The 22,459-nt window shown below is 44.7% G+C and overlaps 1 protein-coding gene across 2 annotated transcripts in view; it reads left to right on the forward strand.

Annotated features, from left to right (window-relative positions):
* Nucleotides 1-13,196: 13,196 nt before the first annotated feature.
* The window catches only part of LOC121582835 (phospholipid phosphatase 1), a 50,982-nt gene continuing 41,719 nt past the window's right edge, over nt 13,197-22,459 (forward strand). Inside the window, exon 1 of one of the 2 annotated variants that reach the window (XM_041898969.1) lies at nt 13,197-13,726. In XM_041898969.1, the coding sequence (XP_041754903.1) occupies nt 13,669-13,726 (58 nt within the window). In that variant the 5' untranslated portion in view covers nt 13,197-13,668. The remainder of the gene's footprint in view (nt 13,727-22,459) is intronic. The other variant, XM_041898970.1, reaches the window with a different exon arrangement.

A 22,459-nucleotide genomic window follows, 5' to 3' on the forward strand; every position in this document is an offset into this window, starting at 1 on the left:
GTTTGACGAGCAGGTGTCCACATACTTTTGGTCATATTCTCTAACTACCGCTGAGGATTTAAACTAATGTAACAATGTAAAGCAATTATATGAATGCTCATCATCTTCTTCTTAATAAATGTTGGGACTTGAAGAAAAAAAATATGCCTGAGAAGAGTAACAGCCGAATCAGTACCAATGGCCTACAGGTCCTTTGTACAAGTGATCCAGCAGTCACAAACACAACTACTCACAGATACAGTACCACCACTGCATACACTGAATATACCAAACATTAGGAACACCTTCCTAATATCACCCTCTGAATGGCACACATACACAATCCATGTCTCAATTGTCTCAAGGCTTAAACATCCTTCTTTCACCTGTCTCATCCCCTTCATCTACACTGATTGAAGTGGATTTAACAAGTGACATCAATAAGGGATCATAGCTTTTACCTGGATTCACCTTGTTAGTCTATATCATGGAAAGAGAAGGTGTTCTTAATGTTTTGTATACTCTGTGTATATCCCAGATCTTAATAAAATATTGCGGTAATATAAACACAAAACCTCTCACTCACTCACTTCACTCATCATAATCAAGGTTGAGGGGCCAACTTTGAGTGGCCACTACAGGCAGGGCCTTTGGGGGCCCTAAGTGAGATTTGGTTGGGTAGGCTCCCACCTCGTAGCATGTTTTTTGTGTGCAATTCTACACATTTTGCCATGGGGCGTATAGAAAATGTTGCAGTTTTAAAGCAAGTTTCCTGCTATTCTACTAATTTTGCCATGGGACAGAGAGAAAAAATCTGCAGTTTTACAGCAATTTTCCTGCAATTCTACCCATTTTATCATGGGGTGGAGATAATTATTTGCAGTTGTAAAGCCAATTTACAGCAATTCTACACATTTTTCAATGACTTATGCTATCGTTCCACAAAATGAGTGCCTTTGCGTCCCTTTGATATTTTAAGTAGAAATATTTCATATAGACCACATGAATAAAGGCTTGCTAAAGTGCCAAGATTCTGCATTTTGACATGTCCCTCTATCAACTCTGTGTCACTTCTAGGAAGATTTTAACCCACTTAAGTTTCACCATCATTGTAAATCCCTACTTATTTTGTTGCTTTGACAAAAGTCATTTCTGAAGATTATTATTTACAGTACTGTCACGATCGTCAAATGAGGAGGACCAATGCGCAGCGTTGAAGGTGAACATGACTTTATTAAATTAAAGCCGAAACACGAAAACAACCAACAATGACGAAACGTGAAGTCCTCCGTTACAATGACTGACAAGGAACAAAAACCCACAACCCCAAGGTGAACAATGACAGTTTAAATATGGCTCCCAATCAGAGATAACGAGCCGACAGCTGACACTCGTTACCACTGATTGGGAGTCACTGGACCAAACAATGAAACCCAACCAAATAAACACACCCTGGCTCAAAATACACAGTCCCGGAGCCAGAGCGTGACAGTACCCCCCCCTAAAGGCGCGGACTCCGACCGTGCCTACACCCCAAATAGGGAAGGGCTGGGTGGGTATTGTTCCTCGGAGGCGGCTCCGGCTCCGGGCTTGACCACCACCCTATTACAATCCCCCCGTAGTGCCCCCAGTCCGATCTGACCCAGTTAGCTGGATCAGGACTGCCGACGCGCACCCCTGGCTTGGCACGTGAGGCAGGAATGGACCGGACCTGGCAGACGATACGCACCCTTTGCATGGTGCGTGGAGCCGGAACAGGCCTCACCAGGCTGAAGACTCGCATCCCTGGCTTGGTGCGAGTAGCAGGAATGGGCTGAATCCGGCTGACGACTCGCACCCTTGGCTTGGTGCGAGTAGCAGGAATGGGCTGAATCCGGCTGACGACTCGCACCCTTGGCTTGGTGCGAGTAGCAGGAATGGGCTGAATCCGGCTGACGACTCGCACCCTTGGCTTGGTGCGAGTAGCAGGAATGGGCTGAATCCGGCTGACGACTCGCACCCTTGGCTTGTTGCGAGTAGCAGGAATGGGCCGGACTGGGCTGGCGACGTGCACCACAGACCTGGTGCGGAGAGCAGGAACGGGCAGAGCCGGGCTGACGACGCACACCACTGGCTTGGTGCGGGAAGCTTGGATGGGCCGGACTGTACTGGGGACACACACCACTGGTCCTACACCGGGATCTGGAACGGGCCGGACCGGCCTGGCAACACACGCCAGTACCTCTCGCCGTGCCTCTACTTCCTCCATCCCCTCTTCGACCAGTGGCCCCCGTAACCCGGCGGCCTTCTCCGGCAACCCACTGGGCCGCTCTATCGCGGCCTCCTGCTGGTCCGACGTCGTGAGCCCCCCCCTAAAATTTTTCGGGCCGTCTCTCCTACCCGTGGACCAGGTCTCCATATTGCTCGCCAGCCTCTCGCCCTTCTGCCATAGTGTCAAGCCCTTCTCCTCCTCACTCGGCTTGACCCAGTCCAGGAGGCGAAGGAGATCTGTGAGGGATCTCCCTGGCGACGGCTCCTGGACACGCTGCTTGGTCCCATCTTGGTGGGTTTTTCTGTCACGATCGTCAAATGAGGAGGACCAATGCGCAGCGTTGAAGGTGAACATGACTTTATTAAATTAAAGCCGAAACACGAAAACAACCAACAATGACGAAACGTGAAGTCCTCCGTTACAATGACTGACAAGGAACAAAAACCCACAACCCCAAGGTGAACAATGACAGTTTAAATATGGCTCCCAATCAGAGATAACGAGCCGACAGCTGACACTCGTTACCACTGATTGGGAGTCACTGGACCAAACAATGAAACCCAACCAAATAAACACACCCTGGCTCAAAATACACAGTCCCGGAGCCAGAGCGTGACAAGTACATTCAGAAAGTATTCATTCCCCTTCACTTTTTCCACATTTTGCTACGTTACAACCTTATTCTAAAATTGATTAAATTGCTTTTTTCCCCCTCATCAATCTACACACAATACCCCATAAATGTCAAAGCAAAAATAGTGTTTTAGACATTTTAGCAAATTTATGGAGAGAAAAAAAATACGGAAATATTACATTTACATAATCAATCAATCAATCAATCAAATGTATTTATAAAGCCCTTTTTACATCAGCAGATGTCACAAAGTGCTTCTACAGAAACCCAGCCTAAAACCCCAAACAGCAGAAGCACATAAGTACTCAGACCCTTTACTCAGTACCTTGTTGAAGCACCTTTGGCAGCGATTACAGCCTTGAGTATGTCGCTACAAGCTTGGCACACCTGTATTTGGGGAGTTTCTCCCATTCTTCTCTGCAGATCCTCTCAAGCTCTCAGGTTGGATGGGGAGCGTCGCTGCACAGCTATTTTCAGGTCTCTCCAGAGATGTTCGATCGGGTTCAAGTCCAGGCTCTCGCTGGGCCACTCGAAGAAATTCTGAGACTTGTCCTGAAGCCACTCCTGCGTTGTCTTGGCTGTGTGGTTAGGATCGTTGTCCTGTTGGAAGGTGAACCTTCGTCCCAGTCTGAGGTCCTGAGCGCTCTGGAGTAGAATTTCATCAAGGATCTCTCTATACTTTGCTCCGTTCATCTTTCCCTCGATCCTGACTAGTCTCCCAGTTCCTGCCCCTGAAAAACATCCCCACAGCATGCTGCCACCACCACCATGCTTCACCGTAGGGATGGTGCCAGGTTTCCTCCAGACGTAACGCTTGGCATTCAGGCCAAAGAGTTCAATCTTGGTTTCATCAGACCAGAGAATTGTGTTTCTCATGGTCTGAGAGTCCTTTAGGTGCCGTTTGGCAAATTCCAAGCGGGCTGTCATGTGCCTTTTACTGAGGAGTGGCTTCTGTCTGTCCACTCTACCATAAAGGCCTGATTGGTGGAGTGCTGCAGACATGGTTGTCCTTCTGGAAGGTTCTCCCATCTCCACAGAGGAACTCTGGAGCTCTGTCAGAGTGACCATCGGGTTCTTGGTCACCTCCCTGACCAAGGCCCTTCTCCCCGATTGCTCAGTTTGGCCGGGAGGCCAGCTCTAGGATTAGTCTTGGTGGTTCAAAACTATTTTCAGTTAAGAATGATGGAGGCCACTGTGTTCTTGGGGACCTTCAATGCTGCAGAATTGTTTTGGTACCCTTCCCCAGATCTGTGCCTTGACACAATCCTGTCTTGGAGCCCTACGGACAATTCCTTCGACCTCAAAGCTTGGTTGTTGCTCTGATATGCACTGTCAACTGTGGGACCTTATATAGACAGGTGTGCCTTTCCAAGTCATGTCTTATCAATTGAATTTACCACAGGTGGACTCCAATCATGTTGTAAAAACATCTCAAGGATAATCAATGGAAACAGGATACACCTGAGCTCAATTTTGAGTCTCAGAGCAAAGGGTCTGAATACTTATTTAAATAAGGTATTTCTGAAAAAGTGAAGGGGTCTGAATACTTTCCGAATGCACTGTATTTAATGTGATGATTAGTGATTAATTTATGTCTGTCCCTCATTTTAAAGTAAACCCTGTTACGTGAACTGAACTCTCATTTTAACATGGTGAAACTATTCCTTTTAAAATATTTTTTCAAACATCTAATAGTCAAATCATAGAATAAAAGCAGGTGAGCTGGTTCTACTGAGCGGGTCGAGCATAACACGTCAAGCCTGATAGATAGAACGACTGAAAATTATTTAATAATTTCATTATTTTTGTGAAGCTTACCAATCCCTTTTGCACACAACCAGCTTCGATTCACCCTGTCACCAGGAGATTCATGGCTGATTTAAGAAGAAATCGTCAACCCTGTTACGTTCAACCCTCTTACTTTATTTGGTACTGAATAGGCTATATGATAGTCATTTTTACCTCTTGAGATGGGAAAATATGTTTTTTATTAAGTTGAGCATGTGCTCATTTTATGACAGAATGATAAAATTAGGTGAAATCAAATGTTTATGAAAAATAATTACTAAGTTACACTTCTCAAAAGGCACCGAATTGGTGGAACAACCCATGCCATGTTAATAATGATATTGAGTGAGAATGACTAACAAAATCAATGGGGGCCCCCTGGAGGTGAGGGCCATGGGCACATGCCCTGAATGCCTGGTTGGCAGTGGTGATTTTAGCATGTAAATCTTGGTGGGGCCAAAAACAGCAAAATGTTTTTAGATGCATGCCAGCAAAGCCACTACACAACACTAAACAATAGATTAATTGCATTATAACGGTGAAAAACGGTGCTCACAAACTGTTAGGTCCTACATAAAGCTGTCCCAACAGCAGAGTCCCAACACCTTACCACTGCTACACCTGGCTATCAGCAGAGCCTTGTCTGACAGTGAAACAGTTCATTCAGCCTCATTTACTGCCTTCTAAAAATACATACAGTGGGGAGAACAAGTATTTGATACACTGCCGATTTTGCAGGTTTTCCTACTTACAAAGCACGTAGAGGTCTGTAATTTTTATCATATGTACACTTCAACTGTGAGAGATGGAATCTAAAACAAAAATCCAGAAAATCACATTGTATGATTTTTAAGTAATGAATTTGCATTTTATTGCATGACATAAGTATTTGATCACCTACCAACCAGTAAGAATTCCGGCTCTCACAGACCTGTTAGTTTTTCTTTAAGAAGCCCTCCTGTTCTCCACTCATTACCTGTATTAACTGCACCTGTTTGAACTCGTTACCTGTATAAAATACACCTGTCCACACACTCAATCAAACAGACTCCAACCTCTCCACAATGGCCAAGACCAGAGAGCTGTGTACGGACATCAGGGATAAAATTGTAGACCTGCACAAGGCTGGGATGGGCTACAGGACAATAGGCAAGCAGCTTGGTGAGAAGGCAACAACTGTTGGCGCAATTATTAGAAAATGGAAGAAGTTCAAGATGATGGTCAATCACCCTCGGTCTGGGGCTCCATGCAAGATCTCACCTCGTGGGGCATCAATGATCATGAGGAAGGTGAGGGATCAGCCCAGAACTACACGGCAGGACCTGGTCAATGACCTGAAGAGAGCTGGGACCACAGTCTCAAAGAAAACCATTAGTAACACACTACGCTGTCATGGATTAAAATCCTGCAGCGCACGCAAGGTCCCCCTGCTCAAGCCAGCGCATGTCCAGGCTCGTCTAAAGTTTGCCAATGACCATCTGGATGATCCAGAGGAGGAATAGGAGAAGGCCATGTGGTCTGATGAGACAAAAATATAGCTTTTTGGTCTAAACTCCACTCGCTGTGTTTGGAGGAAGAAGAAGGATGAGTACAACACCAAGAACACCAGGATGCTTTCCTGCAAAGGGGACAGGACGACTGCACCGTATTGAGGGGAGGATGGATGGGGCCATGTTTCGCGAGATCTTGGCCAACAACCTCCTTCCCTCAGTAAGAGCATTGCAGATGGGTCGTGGCTGGGTCTTCCAGCATGACAACGACCCGAAACACACAGCCAGGGCAACTAAGGAGTGGCTCCGTAAGAAGCATCTCAAGGTCCTGGAGTGGCCTAGCCAGTCTCCAGACCTGAACCCAATAGAAAATCTTTGGAGGGAGCTGAAAGTTCGTATTGCCCAGCGACAGCCCCGAAACCTGAAGGATCTGGAGAAGGTCTGTATGGAGGAGTGGGCCAAAATCCCTGCTGCAGTGTGTCCAAACCTGGTCAAGACCTACAGGAAACGTATGATCTCTGTAATTGCAAACAAAGGTTTCTGTACCAAATATTAAGTTCTGCTTTTCTGATGTATCAAATACTTATGTCGTGCAATAAAATGCAAATTAATTACTTAAAAATCATACAATGTGATTTTCTGGATTTTTGTTTTAGATTCCATCTCTCACAGTTGAAGTGTACATATGATAAAAATTACAGACCTCTACATGCTTTGTAAGTAGGAAAACCTGCAGTGTATCAAATACTTGTTCTCCCCACTGTAGCTGATATGGTTGACTTGCTTAAATAAATGTGTTTTCTACTGACAATTGAGATGTACAAATTATGGCATAAGGGGACAACGAGCGGATAAGAGGCAATCCGTAATTTCGATGAAGACATTAATGAGCGAGCTAGGACGGACGTAGTCAATATAACTAATTGTTCAGCACTTTTGAAATATATAGTGACAGAATTCAGAACATGGGCCGTTCTTACAGTATTCTCCCTGTACACCAAGTCAGAACCGTAGGATAAATAAAGGGGGCATATAAGCAGACAACGAAAGCTCTTACAATATTCGATGATGACATTTCTCAAAAACAGGCTATAGGCTACATGTGCACCACCAAGTCAGAACAGTAGGCTATGTTACTAGGGGAAAGGGGAGCAAATTATTAGGATGAGGCACATGGGCTACTAACAGCTTACTACACAACATACACTTAGTATTACTCTTAGCTACAGTATTCATATCTCCCTAGCATATTACATCATTTATGCAGCAGCATACAATACATTTTTGACTCACCTTGTGGTGCTGTGCTCACTTGAACAGGAATGTGGCGCGGCGGTCCTTTGTGGCAAATTTTGTGAAACTTCATCATCAAAGTCTGGCGTTCTCTGGATTTATGGTGCTTTCAAGACAACTGGGAACTCAGAAAAAAACAAGGTTGAATCATGACGTCAGTGATCTAGAAAGAGGTTTGAGTTCCTGGTCTTGGAATTCTGAGTTGGATGTCTGTTCAAAACGTATTTTCCCAGTCGGAGCTCATTTTCTTCCGAGTTCCCAGTTGTCTTGAACTCACTGAAATCTGAGATTTCCCAGTTCTCAGTTGTTTCGAATGCAGCAGAAGTCATGCTGGATTGACAGCATGACCAATGTTGAATGTTTATCCTTTTAACATTTACATTTACATCATTTAGCAGACGCTCTTATCCAGAGCGACTTTTAAGCTTGGAAAATAGACCCTTAACCCCAGACTTGGACCACACACCCACTCCACTGAATAGCAGGCTAGTGATTGCTTTGCAATGCTTGCAGTTAGCCACTGATTCTTTCCAAACCACTCATTGTTGAATTTGCGATTTCCAACTTGTTATGTCCAATGGCAGATGAGCACCGATATGTTTTGGTCTATCATTTCTCTTCATTATTTCTCTTCATATGACAAGGATTGAAAAGGATTTGCCAGTAGATTGTCGACTTGATTCATGATGATGACTGCTAGCTTGCTAGCTAAGATTTTGAAAGTATGATTTACATTTACGTCATTTAGCAGACGCTCTTATCCAGAGCGACTTACAAATTGGTGCATTCACCTTATAGCCAGTGGGATAACCACTTTACAATGTTTTTTTATTTTTTCTTTGGGGGGGTAGAAGGATTACTTATCCTATCCCAGGTGTTCCTTAAAGAGGTGGGGTTGACGGGGTGACGTGAGAGAACTTGGGAAGGTTGAACATCAGACGGGCTGCGGCATTCTGGATGAGTTGTAGGGGTTTAATGGCACAGGCAGGGAGCCCAGCCAACAGCGAGTTGCAGTAATCCAGACGGGAGATGACAAGTGCCTGGATTAGGACCTGTGCCGCTTCCTGTGTAAGGCAGGGTCGTACTCTCCGAATGTTGTAGAGCATGAACCTACAGGATCGGGTCACCGCCTTGATGTTAGCGGAGAACGACAGGGTGTTGTCCAGGGTCACGCCAAGGCTCTTCGCACTCTGGGAGGAGGACACAACGGAGTTGTCAACCGTGATGGCGAGATCATGGAACGGGCAGTCCTTCCCCGGGAGGAAGAGCAGCTCTGTCTTGCCAAGGTTCAGCTTGAGGTGGTGATCCGTCATCCATACTGATATGTCTGCCAGACATGCAGAGATGCGATTCGCCACCTGGTTATCAGAAGGGGGAAAGGAGAAGATTAGTTGTGTGTCGTCTGCGTAGCAATGATAGGAGAGGCCATGTGAGGATATGACAGAGCCAAGTGACTTGGTGTATAGCGAGTATAGGAGAGGGCCTAGAACTGAGCCCTGGGGGACACCAGTGGTGAGAGCACGTGGTGCGGAGACAGCTTCTCGCCACGCCACTTGGTAGGAGCGACCGGTCAGGTAGGACGCATTCTAAGAGTGAGCCGCGCCGGAGATGCCCAGCTCGGAGAGGGTGGAGAGGAGGATCTGATGGTTCACAGTATCAAAGGCAGCAGACAGGTCTAGAAGGACAAGAGCAGAGGAGAGAGAGTTAGCTTTAGCAGTGCGGAGAGCCTCCGTGACACAGAGAAGAGCAGTCTCAGTTGAATGACCAGTCTTGAAACCTGACTGGTTTGGATCAAGAAGGTCATTCTGAGAGAGATAGCAAGAGAGTTGGCTAAAGACGGCATGCTCAATAGTTTTGGAGAGAAAAGAAAGAAGGGATACTGGTCTGTAGTTGTTGACATCAGAGGGATCGAGTGTTGGTTTTTTGAGAAGGGGTGCAACTCTCGCTCTCTTGAAGACGGAAGGGACATAGCCAGCAGTCAAGGATGAGTTGATCAGCGAGGTGAGGTAAGGGAGAAGGTCACCGGAGATGGTCTGGAGAAGAGAGGAGGGGATAGGGTCAAGCGGGCAGGTTGTTGGGCGGCCGGCCGTCACAAGTCGCAAGATTTTATCTGGAGAGAGAGGGGAGAAAGAAGTCAAAGCATAGGGTAGGGCAGTGTGAGCAGGACCAGCAGTGTCATTTGACTTAGCAATCGAGGATTGGATGTCGTCAACCTTCTTTTCAAAATGGTTGACGAAGTCATCCACAGAGAGGGAGGGGGGGGGGGATTCAGCAGGGAGGAGAAGGTGGCAAAGAGCTTCCTAGGGTTAGAGGCAGATGCTTGGAATTTAGAGTGGTAGAAAGTGGCCTTAGCAGCAGAAACAGATGAAGAAAAAGTAGAGAGGAGGGAGTGAAAAGATGCCAGGTCCGCAGGGAGTCTAGTTTTCCTCCATTTCCGCTCGGCTGCCCGGAGCCCTGTTCTGTGAGCTCGCATTGAGTCATCAAGCCACGGAGCTGGAGGGGAGGACCGACCCGGCCGGGAGGATAGGGGACATAGAGAGTCAAAGGATGCAGAAAGGGAGGAGAGGAGGGTTGAGGAGGCAGAATCAGGAGATTGGAGGGAGAAGGATTGAGCAGAGGGAAGAGATGATAGGATGGAAGAGGAGAGAGTAGTGGGAGAGAGAGAGCGAAGGTTGCGACGGCGCATTACCATCTGAGTAGGGGCAGAGTGAGTAGTGTTGGAGGAGAGCGAGAGAGAAAAGGATACAAAGTAGTGGTCGGAGACATGGAGGGGAGTTGCAGTGAGATTAGTAGAAGAACAGCATCTAGTAAAGATTAGGTCAAGCGTATTGCCTGCCTTGTGAGTAGGGGGGGACGGTGAGAGGGTGAGGTCAAAAGAGGAGAGGAGTGGAAAGAAGGAGGCAGAGAGAAATGAGTCAAAGGTAGACGTAGGGAGGTTGAAGTCCCCCAGAACTGTGAGGGGTGAGCCATCCTCAGGAAAGGAACTTGTCAAGCTCATTGATGAACTCCAGGGAACCTGGAGGGCGATAGATGACAAGGATATAAAGCTTAAATGGGCTAGTGACTGTGACAGCATGGAATTCAAATGAGGAGATAGACAGATGGGTCAGGGGGAAAATAGAGAATGTCCACTTGGGAGAGATGAGGATTCCTGTGCCACCACCCCGCTGACCAGATGCTCTCGGGGTATGCGAGAACACATGGTTAGACAAAGAGAGAGCAGTAGGAGTAGCAGTGTTTTCAGTGGTAATCCATGTTTCCGTCAGCGCCAAGAAGTCGAGGGACTGGAGGGTAGCATAGGCTGAGATGAACTCTGCCTTGTTGGCAGCAGAACGGCAGTTCCAGAGGCTGCCTGAGACCTGGAACTCCACGTGGGTGGTGCGTGCAGGGACCACCAGGTTAGAGAGGCAGCAGCCACGCGGTGTGAGGCGTTTGTATAGCCTGTGCGGAGAGGAGAGAACAGGGATAGACAGAGGCATAGTTGACAGGCTGCAGAAGATGGCTACAATAATGCAAAGGAGATCGGAATGAAATGAACTAAACATCTTGGAAAGGAGAGAGCGGGGCCTCCCTCACCACAACACCCAAATATAACTCTCCCAACTTCCACCTCAGAAACTATAATTGTTGTAAACTACAGCGGTTCAATGTTTTCTAGGAATAGACTAACTTAGTTTATTCAGCTAGCTAACTAGGTACAGTATTCTTCCGTGAAAATCGTCCAGGGCACCTAGTCATAAGACGCCACAGCCAGCTAGCATGCCGGACTCCAACAACACGGTTTAGCACCAATACTCGGCCACAACAAACCACCAGTGTGTCAAAACGCCAAGCAGATCGTTCGTGTCCGTGTCTAACGTTGTGGGTTAGTCCCGACAGCTTGAGCGAGTCCGTCGTCAACTTATTCAGCCAGTTGGTTAGCTAGAATAGTTAGCATACTAGCTAGCCATTGCTTTCAGACAAAGAAGAAACCCCTCCTTTCACGGCACGAACACACAGAGAGAGCCAAACTAACGTTAACTAGTCACCCATGTCCCGAATTCCTTGAACGACTCTGGCTACCAATATGTAAAAAATAAAACACAAATGTAGGTTATGACTTACCCCTAGCAGCTACTGTTAGCTAGCCAAGTGCAAAGCTAGCCACTGAATTGACTCAGCCAGTTCGCGTCTGTTCGCTAGGTCGTTCCAGCTATTGTTTACTAGTTGCTATCCAGGTAGCAACAAGCTAGCTAAATTTCAGGCACAGTAGCCACTTACTACCTAACGTTAACGGTTCAGACAATGAGGTTAGAAAACAGCTGAATGGTAGGCAATTATTGTATGTAATTATTGTAGGCAGCCAGCTGGCGTAATTACAGGCACTCTCAGGCGTGAAACAACTATACCGTTGCTAATAGTTGCCAGTAGCTACCCGCTAGGTAGTGGGTTAGCCAGCTAGCTTCGTGCTTCACCAGGCTCAGGCGAATACAATACTAACCTACAATAATTACATACAACAACCCACGATAACTACCTACAATACCTAACTACAATCTAAATACATAGTTTAAGCCTTACTCGACAAAGCCCAAACTATGTATAAAGCCAAGCTTACCCGACGACCTCACCCGACAACCTCCACCTGTTGACATGATCAGTCCAATCAAAGCTACGGTCCATATAACGTGATTTTAGTCATTTTATCTGTGGCCAATGACCTTGAGCCTTCTTGGATAGGCACTTCCAATGTAACTCTATGGCAGGACCCAAGGGGCTGGAATTTTCGAGCTCTCCCCATAGATTTTGCGGTGCCGTAGTGCCCCCATGAGTGACAGACCACTGAGCCAATCACTGCGCAACTAGAGAACATTACCAACCCCTACGTGCCGTATTTTCAGCTGGCTGCCCCACCACAGAAACACCTGCATTTTGGAGCTGCCTTACTCAAGAAAGCAAAAAGGGGACCATGTTTGAGTATTTTATTTTTTACATAGTTTGCAAACTGATATGTGACACGTATTAATGACAAAATAACATGCAAAACACGAAAAAAAATATAATTGCTAAACAGATGGGGCCCACCTGCCCTGAATGAGGGGTCGCCACAGCTGGTTGGTATTCAGCCATGATTACTACAAGTTTAGATAGCTGGCTAGACTAACTACCAATCTAAAAATTGTTAGCTGACATGGCTAATTGAGTGACTGTCAGTGACTGACATAACAAGAGAAAACCTGCTGATGCACAACCAAATTTAGAACTTGCACCTGGTGTATTCTACTATAATTACTCTCAATAATAAGTTTAGACCCGCCTGAGTTACCCCCAAAGAACTTAGTCAGGGTAAAAAAAGCGACCGCTTATGTCGTTTATGCTTGGAATATGGCCTGGAACCGGCCCCGACTACGGGTTATGATTCCTAAACCTCAAACAAATGTTCAAGATAAATTATATATTTCCATCTGAGTTAAAAGTTCAAGACATACAGTATTGATGAGATGTCTTGGCAATGTTTATCTATAAAACCAATAAAGCTTTGTGTTGCAGGTTTGCAAACCATGCTTTGTATTTAACCTATCAAGCAGCCTGTGTAGATTATTTTCTTCCTGATATCTGTGTGCCTTTTCCTCAATTAGTTATTAAAGGACCATAATAACATTGCTACTGTAATTGAGAAAAGTAACACAGCAATGGGACGGATTATTAGAGTAGGTACGGAAAGGGGACGTGACCGGTGTTGTCATAGTGTGCTGGCAAGCAGGCGATAGGCTCTTCTGTTGATCCTCGTCAGCTGCTATCATGAAACCCCACTGTGTCCATGGCTCGGTGCGCAGTCCCGTACAGACCTCTACCGAATATCTTACGCCGTCTGACAAGTGATTTTTAATTAGACGGCAGGGATCGTCTAATTTACCGGGACACCGTTGGCGCCTTTGATTAGAATTTCGATGCACTCGATAATTCGACAATTCCAAGTGGAAGATCGGCTCTACATTCCGTGTCAAATTACGGCGATTAGGCTATCTGTCGCCATTAGGGTAGCTTTCAAATGGTAGGCTACTCAATAGACGGTTTTTAATAATCTTTTTAGGTAGAAGTGTAGTGTAGTTTTAGTCTAATGAGATCTGCGGTTTACTGATAGGCTTGGCTACTGCGCTTTCAAGGATAGGACAACAACAAGTCCAAGGAGCAATTAACTCGAGCAATTGTCTTTATCTGTATACACGAACTGAGGAGGAGAAGCAACGAACATGTTCGAGACGAGAGGGATTCCTTTTATTCTGCTTGACATAGCCTGTTTAATTCTCGGTATGTATCTGCTTGACATGACTTGCTTATTATAATGTTGTTACATTGTAAAGAGTTAACCTTATTTCCATAATGATATTTTTTGACAATCGCTGTCACGTGTATGCATAGGCTATGGCGTTGGGAGACAGTGGGTTTGCGATTCGATATAAGCCAGAAATTCGGACCTTCAAACTTAAATAGCTCGCGAACAATTTGAGCTACATACCTCAAGTTAAGCTCTTTACGAAGGAAAAAATGTGTACAACATTGCACTGGTCTTATTTTTTATAATCAAATGGCAATGGGGTAGGCAGCCTGGCGCAACGTCAATGCAACTAGTTAGGGACCGTCAACAATGTGCATAATCACAATATTGAAATTTCAATAACTCTTGGACCACATGATTTAGCAACCTAATTTCAATTGTCCATTATTCCTTACAAAGAGAGGCATGTTGCACACCCTTTGGTTTTATCATAAAATGATTCTTTTTTTTTTGGAATATATTTATTTAAACAATTCTCACAATTAAATTGCTCCTTCATCACAAGACCTAAGCACTTCAAACCAACTTTGTATTACTCAAAAGGAAGGGGGGCACATTGCACACTCTTTGGTTTTTCGAAAAAGCACTCATACGATTTTATATAAATATTTAAAACTTTAGAATTCCAATAGCTGTTCACCTATGTGATTTAGCAATCTCATTTCAACTGTCCAGTATTCCTTACACAGAGAGGCGTGTTGCACAGCCTTTGGTTTTCTCATAAAATTATCAAATGTTTGTGTGTGTGTATGTATGTATATATCCTTAAAATTCAATAGCTCCTTAACCATGTGACCTAGACACCTCAAACCAACTATGGAATGTTCACAGGGTAGGGCCAAACATCGCACACCCTTTGCAGCAAGCCCACAACAGAGAGGCACATTTAGCCTTCATTGTAATCAGAGGGTAATATCAATACTATGCATACTAGTCTCTCTTGGCTAAAATACTCTGCATGGTCAAACCGATGTCTGAAGTGGCCGTACAGCATTTACTGCAATGCAGCCTCCGCAGGCGTCAGGGCTTTTATAATTCTTGCGCTTAGCAAGATGCGTGATGGATGTTCCAGGAGTTTCAGAGGACTGCAGCTGAGCTGTGGGAGGTGCTTCAGGTCTGGTTTGGGCTTAGTGGGACTATCATTTGTTTTTCAAAAGGACAATGACCCAACACACCTCCATGCTGTGTAAGGGCTATTTTACCATGAAGGAAAGTGATGGAGTGCTGCATCAGATGACCTGGCCTCCACAAGCCCCCGACCTCAACCCAATTGAGATGGTTTGGGATGAGTCGGACCGCAGAGTGAAGGAAAAGCAGCCAACAAGTGCTCAGCGTATGTGGGAACTCCTTCAAGACTGTTGGAAAGCATTCCAGGTGAAGCTGGTTGAGGGAATGCCAAGAGTGTGCAAAGCTGTCATCAAGGCAAAGTGTGGCTATTTGAAGATTCAAAAATATAAAATATATTTTGATTTGTTTAATACTTTTTTGGTTACTACATGATTTCATGTGTAATTTCATAGTTTTGATGTCTTCACTATTATTCTACAATGTAAAAATAAAGAAAAACCCTGGAATTAGGTGTGTCCAAACTTTTGACAGGTAGTGTGTGTGTGTGTGCATGTATATGTGTGTGTGTGTGTGTATGTGTATATATATACATATATATATATATTGCTCAAAAAAAATTAAGGGAACACTAAAATAACACATCCTAGAATTGAATGAATGAAATAATCTTATTAAATACTTTTTTCTTTACATAGTTGAATGTACTGACAACAAAATCACACACAAATTATCAATGGAAATCAAATTTATCAACCCATGGAGGTCCGGATTTGGAGTCACCCTCAAAATTAAAGTGGAAAACCACACTACAGGCTTATCCAACTTTGATGTAATGTCCTTAAAACAAGTCAAAATGAGGCTCAGTAGTGTGTGTGTGGCCTCCACGTGCCTGTATGACCTCTCTACAATGCCTGGGCATGCTCCTGATGAGGTGGCGGATGGTCTCCTGAGGGATCTCCTCCCAGACCTGGACTAAAGCATCCGCCAACTCCTGGACAGTCTGTGGTGCAACGTGGCGTTGGTGGATGGAGCGAGACATGATGTCCCAGATGTGCTCAATTGGATTCAGGTCTGGGGAACGGGCGGGCCAGTCCATAGCATCAATGCCTTCCTCTTGCAGGAACTGCTGACACTCCAGCCACATGAGGTCTAGCATTGTCTTGCATTAGGAGGAACCCAGGGCCAACTGCACCAGAATATGGTCTCACAAGGGGTCTGAGGATCTCATCTTGGTACCTAATGGCAGTCAGGCTACCTCTGGCGAGCACATGGAGGCCCCCCAAAGAAATGCCACCCCACACCATGACTGACCCACCGCCAAACTTGTCATGCTGGAGGATGTTGCAGGCAGCAGAACGTTCTCCACGGCGTCTCCAGACTCTGTCACGTCTGTCACGTGCTCAGTGTGAACCTGCTTTCATCTATGAAGGGCACAGGGCGCCAGTGGCAAATTTGCCAATCTTGGTGTTCTCTGGCAAATGCCAAACGTCCTGCACAGTGTTGGGCTGTAAGCACAACCCCCACCTGTGGACGTCGGGCCCTCATACCACCCTCATGGAGTCTGTTTCTGACCGTTTGAGCAGACACATGCACATTTGTGGCCTGCTGGAGGTCATTTTGCAGGGCTCTGGCAGTGCTCCTCCTGCTCCTCCTTGCACAAAGGCGGAGGTAGCAGTCCTGCTGCTGGGTTGTTGCCCTCCTACGGCCTCCTCCACGTCTCCTGATGTATTGGCCTGTCTCCTGGTAGCGCCTCCATGCTCTGGACACTACGCTGACAGACACAGCAAACCTTCTTGCCACAGCTCGCATTGATGTGCCATCCTGGATGAGCTGCACAACCTGAGCCACTTGTGTGGGTTGTAGACTCCGTCTCATGCTACCACTAGAGTGAAAGCACCGCCAGCATTCAAAAGTGACCAAAACAGCCAGGAAGCATAGGAACTGAGAAGTGGTCTGTGGTCACCACCTGCAAAACCAGTCCTTTATTGGGGGTGTCTTGCTAATTGCCTATAATTTCCACCTGTTGTCTATTCCATTTGCACAACAGCATGTGAAATGTATTGTCAATCAGTGTTGCTTCCTATGTGGACAATTTGATTTCACAGAAGTGTGATTGACTTGGAGTTACATTGTGTTGTTTAAGTGTTCCCTTAATTTTTTTGAGCAGTGTGTGTGTGTGTGTGTATATATATATATATATACATATACACTACCGTTCAAAAGTTTGGGGTCACTTAGAAATGTCCTTGTTTTCCATGAAAACATACATGAAATGAGTTTGAATAGGAAATGTAGTCATTGACAAGGTTAGAAATAATGATTTTTAATAGAAATAATAATTGTGTCCTTCAAACTTAGCTTTTGTCAAAGAATCCTCCATTTGCAGTATTTACAGCCTTGCAGACCTTTGGCATTCTAGTTGTCAATTTGTTGAGGTAATCTGAAGGGTTTTCGCCCCATGCTTCCTGAAGCACCTCCCACAAGTTGGATTGGCTTGATGGGCACTTCTTACGTACCATACAGTCAAGCTGCTCCCACAACAGCTCAAAAGGGTTGAGATCCGGTGACTGTGCTGGCCACTCCATTATAGACAGAATACCAGCTGACTGCTTCTTCCCTAAATAGTTATTGCATAGTTTGGAGCTGTGCTTTGGGTCATTGTCCTTTTGTAGGAGGAAATTGTATGAGTGATAGCCTTCCTTCTTCAATATCCCTTTTACCCTGTACAAATCTCCCACTTTACCACCATTAAAGCACCCCCAGACCATCACATTGCCTCCACCATGCTTGACAGATGGCATTAAGCATTTTCTTTTACATTTTAGTAATTTAGCAGACGCTCTTATCCAGAGTGACTTACCGTTAGTGAGTGCATACTTTTTCATACTGGCCCCACGTGGGAATCCAACCCACAACCCTGGCGTTGCAAACGCCATGCTCTATCTACTGAGCTACACGGGGCACTCCTCCAGCATCTTTTCATTTGGTCTGCGTCTCACAAATGTTCTTCTTTGTGATCCGAACACCTCAAACTTCGATTTGTCTGTCCATAACTTTTTTCCCAATCTGTCCAGTGTCTGTGTTCTTTTGCCCATCTTAATCTTTACTTTTTATTGGCCAGTCTGAGATATGGCTTTTTCTTTGCAACTTTGCCTAGAAGGTCAGCATCCCGGAGTCGCCTCTTCACTGTTGATGTTGAGACCGGTGTTTTGCGGGTACTATTTAATGAAGCTGCTAGTTGAGGACCTGTGAGGCGTCTGTTTCTCAAACTAAACACTAATGTATTTGTCCTCTTGCTCAGTTGTGCACCGGGGCCTCCCACTCCTCTTTCTATTCTGGTTAGAGCCAGTTTGCGCTGTTCTGTGAAGGGAGTAGTACACAGTGTTGTACGAGATCTTCAGTTTCTTGGCAATTTCTTGCATGGAATAGCCTTCATTTCTCCGAACAAGAATAGACTGATGAGTTTCAGAAGAAAGTTATTTATTTCTGGCCATTTTGATCCTGTAATCGAACCCACAATTGCTGATGCTCCAGATACTCAACTAGTCTCAAGAAGGCCAGTTTTATTGCTTCTTTAATTAGCACAATGGTTTTCAGCTGTGCTAACATAATTGCAAAAGGGTTTTCTAATGATCAGTTAGCCTTTTAAAATGATAAACTTGGATTAGCAAACACAATGTGCCATTGGAACATAGGACTGAAGGTTGCTGATAATGGGTCTCGGTACACCTATGTAGATATAAAAAATCAGCAGTTTCCAGCTACAATAGCCATTTACAACATTAACAATGTCTACACTGTATTTCTGATCAATTTGATGTTATTTTAATGGACAAAAAAATGCTTTTCTTTCGAAAACAAGGACATTTCTTAGTGACCCCAATCTTTTGAAAGGTAGTGTATATATAATTTTAAGTGTTGGAATAATTTTGTGAGAACTAAAGGCTGTGCAACATTCCTCTCTATGTAAGGAATAATAGACAATTGAAATGAGGTTGCTAAGTCACATGGTTGAGGAGCTATTGAAACGTGAATGTTGTGATCATGCACTTTGTTGACAGTCCCTAGCTAGTTACATTGTAGGCGTGCCAGGCTGCCTAAACATTGCTATGTGATTTATGAAACTCGTGTCTGAAGTGGGGAAATAAGACCTGTGCAATGTTGTTAACCATTTTTCCTTGATAAAGAACCTGAGGTATGTTGCTCAAATCATTTGCAAGCAATTGAAGTTTGAAGGTCTGAATGTCTGGCAAATACCGAATCTCAAACCACAGTGGAAGACGAAGGGAGTGGTTATATGTTGCCTATTTGTCAAACAAAAGAGTGTGCATCTTTCTTGAATAAGTTAGTTTGATTATAAATAATAAACCGCAGAACATATTTTATTGACTGCTGCTGCTGGGTCACTCAGCTGATTGATGTTGATCAGTTCATGGTGCATGTGAGGTTGATGTGGTTACAATGTAATAGAGAATGGTAACAAATGTAACACTTGCTTTCTATAATGATTGTTACAATGTAACTCCTGACAACCTGTAGAACCATGGCATGAGCCTTGGTGTTGTTTAGATTGCATCAAGTTCCAGCCAACACCTCTCATGCGTCTACACATTATCTATTCAACGCTATCAGGGACTGTCTTCTATTTCAGGCAATATTGAATTGCCATTAATTTGTGATGATTTTTTCATTTTTACCTGGAAACATGGCCTTATTGTGTTAGGGATTCTCTCAATCGCTTTATAGAAAACCCATTATGGATAACCCAACCCGTCTCATTATATACTTAGGAATTCTAAAATGATTACCTGGTCAAGTTGTCAGTCTGCACTGGTGCATTTTGTAACTTAGGCTACTTATAACAATGCCTGGCTTATGCGATACTAGGCCTAAATAATATATCATGTAAAGTTCTGATCATCTCTTTTTCAGATTATGACTCATGTCTCAACGGATTTGTGTAGGGGTTTAATCTCATTCTGAATTATGGAAGTCCTGGATGAGTCATAGATAATGTATCCCAAAGTGCAGTGCTCTAATTTCATTTCCCTGTGTGCTGAACATTAGGGGCATGTCCATCTCTAAAAGGACCCATGAGCCCCAACATTAAGTTAATAGGACCATGTCAAATTGGGTGTCAAATCAAAGCTTAGTCTATTTTGGGTGGGGAGAAATTAAGGCATATCTTTTTTACAATTTTCCATCCTAAAAATGTGTAATAAGCAAAGGCTTTGATTTCTGGTCAAACAGATAGAAAATGTGCCTTAGACAACATCTACCAGAAAAAGTCTTAAATGGTATTCGAAATACATCAAACACAATTTTTAAGTAAAGACCACTGCCAACTAATATCAAAACGTATATTTTGTTTTAGATAAATTATTTGCCTTCTGTCAGTTTAAGGTTGCCTTGTAATTCTGTTACCAAAAACCCACATATCGTAAAGATATTTTCAAATTTCTCGCCCTCATGAGGAGGAAGGATAATGAAAGTTCACAGAAGTAACACATAAAGGTAGACGTACTAATTAGTTGGTGTTTTTACTGATATCAAGTTTGTTTATGAATTATTAAGTGATTAAAACATGTAATTCTTTCACCAAATCAGTAACAGAATTACAATGGGAACTCATAGTAGTCACAAACCACAGTTGGGTCACCTGCTACTGTCCTTCCTTCCACTGGCATACTGTTATGTTCAGCTCATAACTTTTTTTTCTCTCTCTTTCTGTTGTCTGGTGGTCAAAGCAAGACTGTGAAAACAGTCTGGACAACCTCTCCCTCCCTCTCTGCCGCTCTCTAGTTAATGTCACCTCTCCCGGCTCTTACTGACACCTACCATGACACCACCACCTACCCTCTTTCCATTTACTCTAACAAGCAAAATCAAATCAACGTTTATTTGTCACATGCACCGAATACAACAGGTGTAGCTGTGAAATCCCTACTTACGAGCCCTTTCCCAACAATGCAGAGTTAAAAAGTAAGAAAACTGAAATATTAACACAATAACGAAACTATATACAAGGAGTACCAGTACCGAGTCAATGTGCAGGTATATGAGGTAATCAAGGTAAAAGTGGCTAGGCAATCAGGATAGATAATAAACAGAGTAGCAGCGTATGTGAAGTGTGGTTGCGTGTGTAGAGTCAATATGCATTTGTGTGTGGCGTCAGTGTGTGTGTGTGCGAGTATGTACTATGTCTGTGTTGGAGTGTCTGTGTATTATATGTGAGTGTGTGGGTAGAGTCCAGTGAGTGTGCATAGAACCGGGGCAAGGGAGTCAATGCAAATAAAAAGGGTGTCAATGCAAATAGTCAGGGTAGCCATTTGATTAACTGTTCAACAGTCTTATGGCTTGGGGGTAGAAGCCTTTCAGGATCCTTTTGGTCCCAGACTTGGTGCTCTGCTACCGCTTGCCATGCAGTAGCAGAGATAACAGTCTATGACTTAGGTGACTCAAGTCTTTGACATTTTTAGGACCTTCCTCTGACACCACCTGGTATAGAGGTCCTGGATGGCAGGGAGCTCGGCCACAGTGATTTACTGGGCCGTTCACACTACCCTCTGTAGCGCCTTGCGGTCAGATGCCAAGCAGTTGCCATACTAAGCGGTGATGCAGCCAGTCAAGATGCTCTCAATGGTGCAGTGTAGAACTGTGAGGATCTGAGGGCCCATGCCAAATCTTTTCAGCCTCCTGAGGGAGAAGTGGCATTGTCTTGCCCTCTTCACGATTGTGTTGGTGTGTTTGAACCATGAGGTCCTTAGTGATGTTGACACTGAGGAACTTGAAGCATTCGACCTGCTCCACTACAGCCCCGTCGATGTGAATGGGTGGCGTGCTCAGCCCTCCGTTTCCTGTAGTCCACGATCAGCTCCTTTGTCTTGATGACATTGAGGCAGAGGTTGTTGTCCTGGCACCATACTGACAGGTCTCTGACATCCTCCCTATAGGTTGTCTCATCGTCGTTGGTGATCAGGCCTACCACCGTATTGTCGTCGGCAAACTTAATGATTGCGTTGGAGTCGTGCGCGGCCACGCAGTCTTGGGTGAAGGAGTACAGGAGGGGACTAAGCACACACCCTTGAGGGGCCCCCCGTGTTGAGTGTCAGCGTAGCGGATGTGTTGTTGCCTACCCTCACCACCTGTGGGCGGCCCGACAGGAAGTCCATGATCCAGTTGCAGAGGGAGGTGTTCAGTCCCGTGGTCCTTAGCTTCCTCAGTCATGACACACATAAATTATTTGGTTTGTGGTTTGGTGTGATGATGGCATTCAAAACGCAAACCCTTCGGGCCATAACTTAAAATTGTTTCTCGGTCTCAATGTGCATCAGCCAATTAAAATCGTTGATTTACTTGCACGTGATAGAATGCTACATTGTAGCTGAGTCCATGAGATAACCTGGCACATGTTAGCCCTATGCTAACCTCACAGTGATTATTTCCTGTAACAAATTCTGCATCAACATATCAAAGATCTTAGACTTTATATCCACCAACCAATGGCGTTTGTTAAAATAGGTCAACCCTAGCCACCAAGGTTTACTTTTGTTCTGTTGGTCTGTAAGAAAATGCATCCTTGACTAGGCTACTAGTACTAACGTTAGACAAAATGTTTACGTTTTTGCTTATCTGTT

Source organism: Coregonus clupeaformis, chromosome 15, assembly GCF_020615455.1.
Source record: "Coregonus clupeaformis isolate EN_2021a chromosome 15, ASM2061545v1, whole genome shotgun sequence".
Classification (NCBI taxonomy): Eukaryota; Metazoa; Chordata; class Actinopteri; order Salmoniformes; family Salmonidae; genus Coregonus; species Coregonus clupeaformis.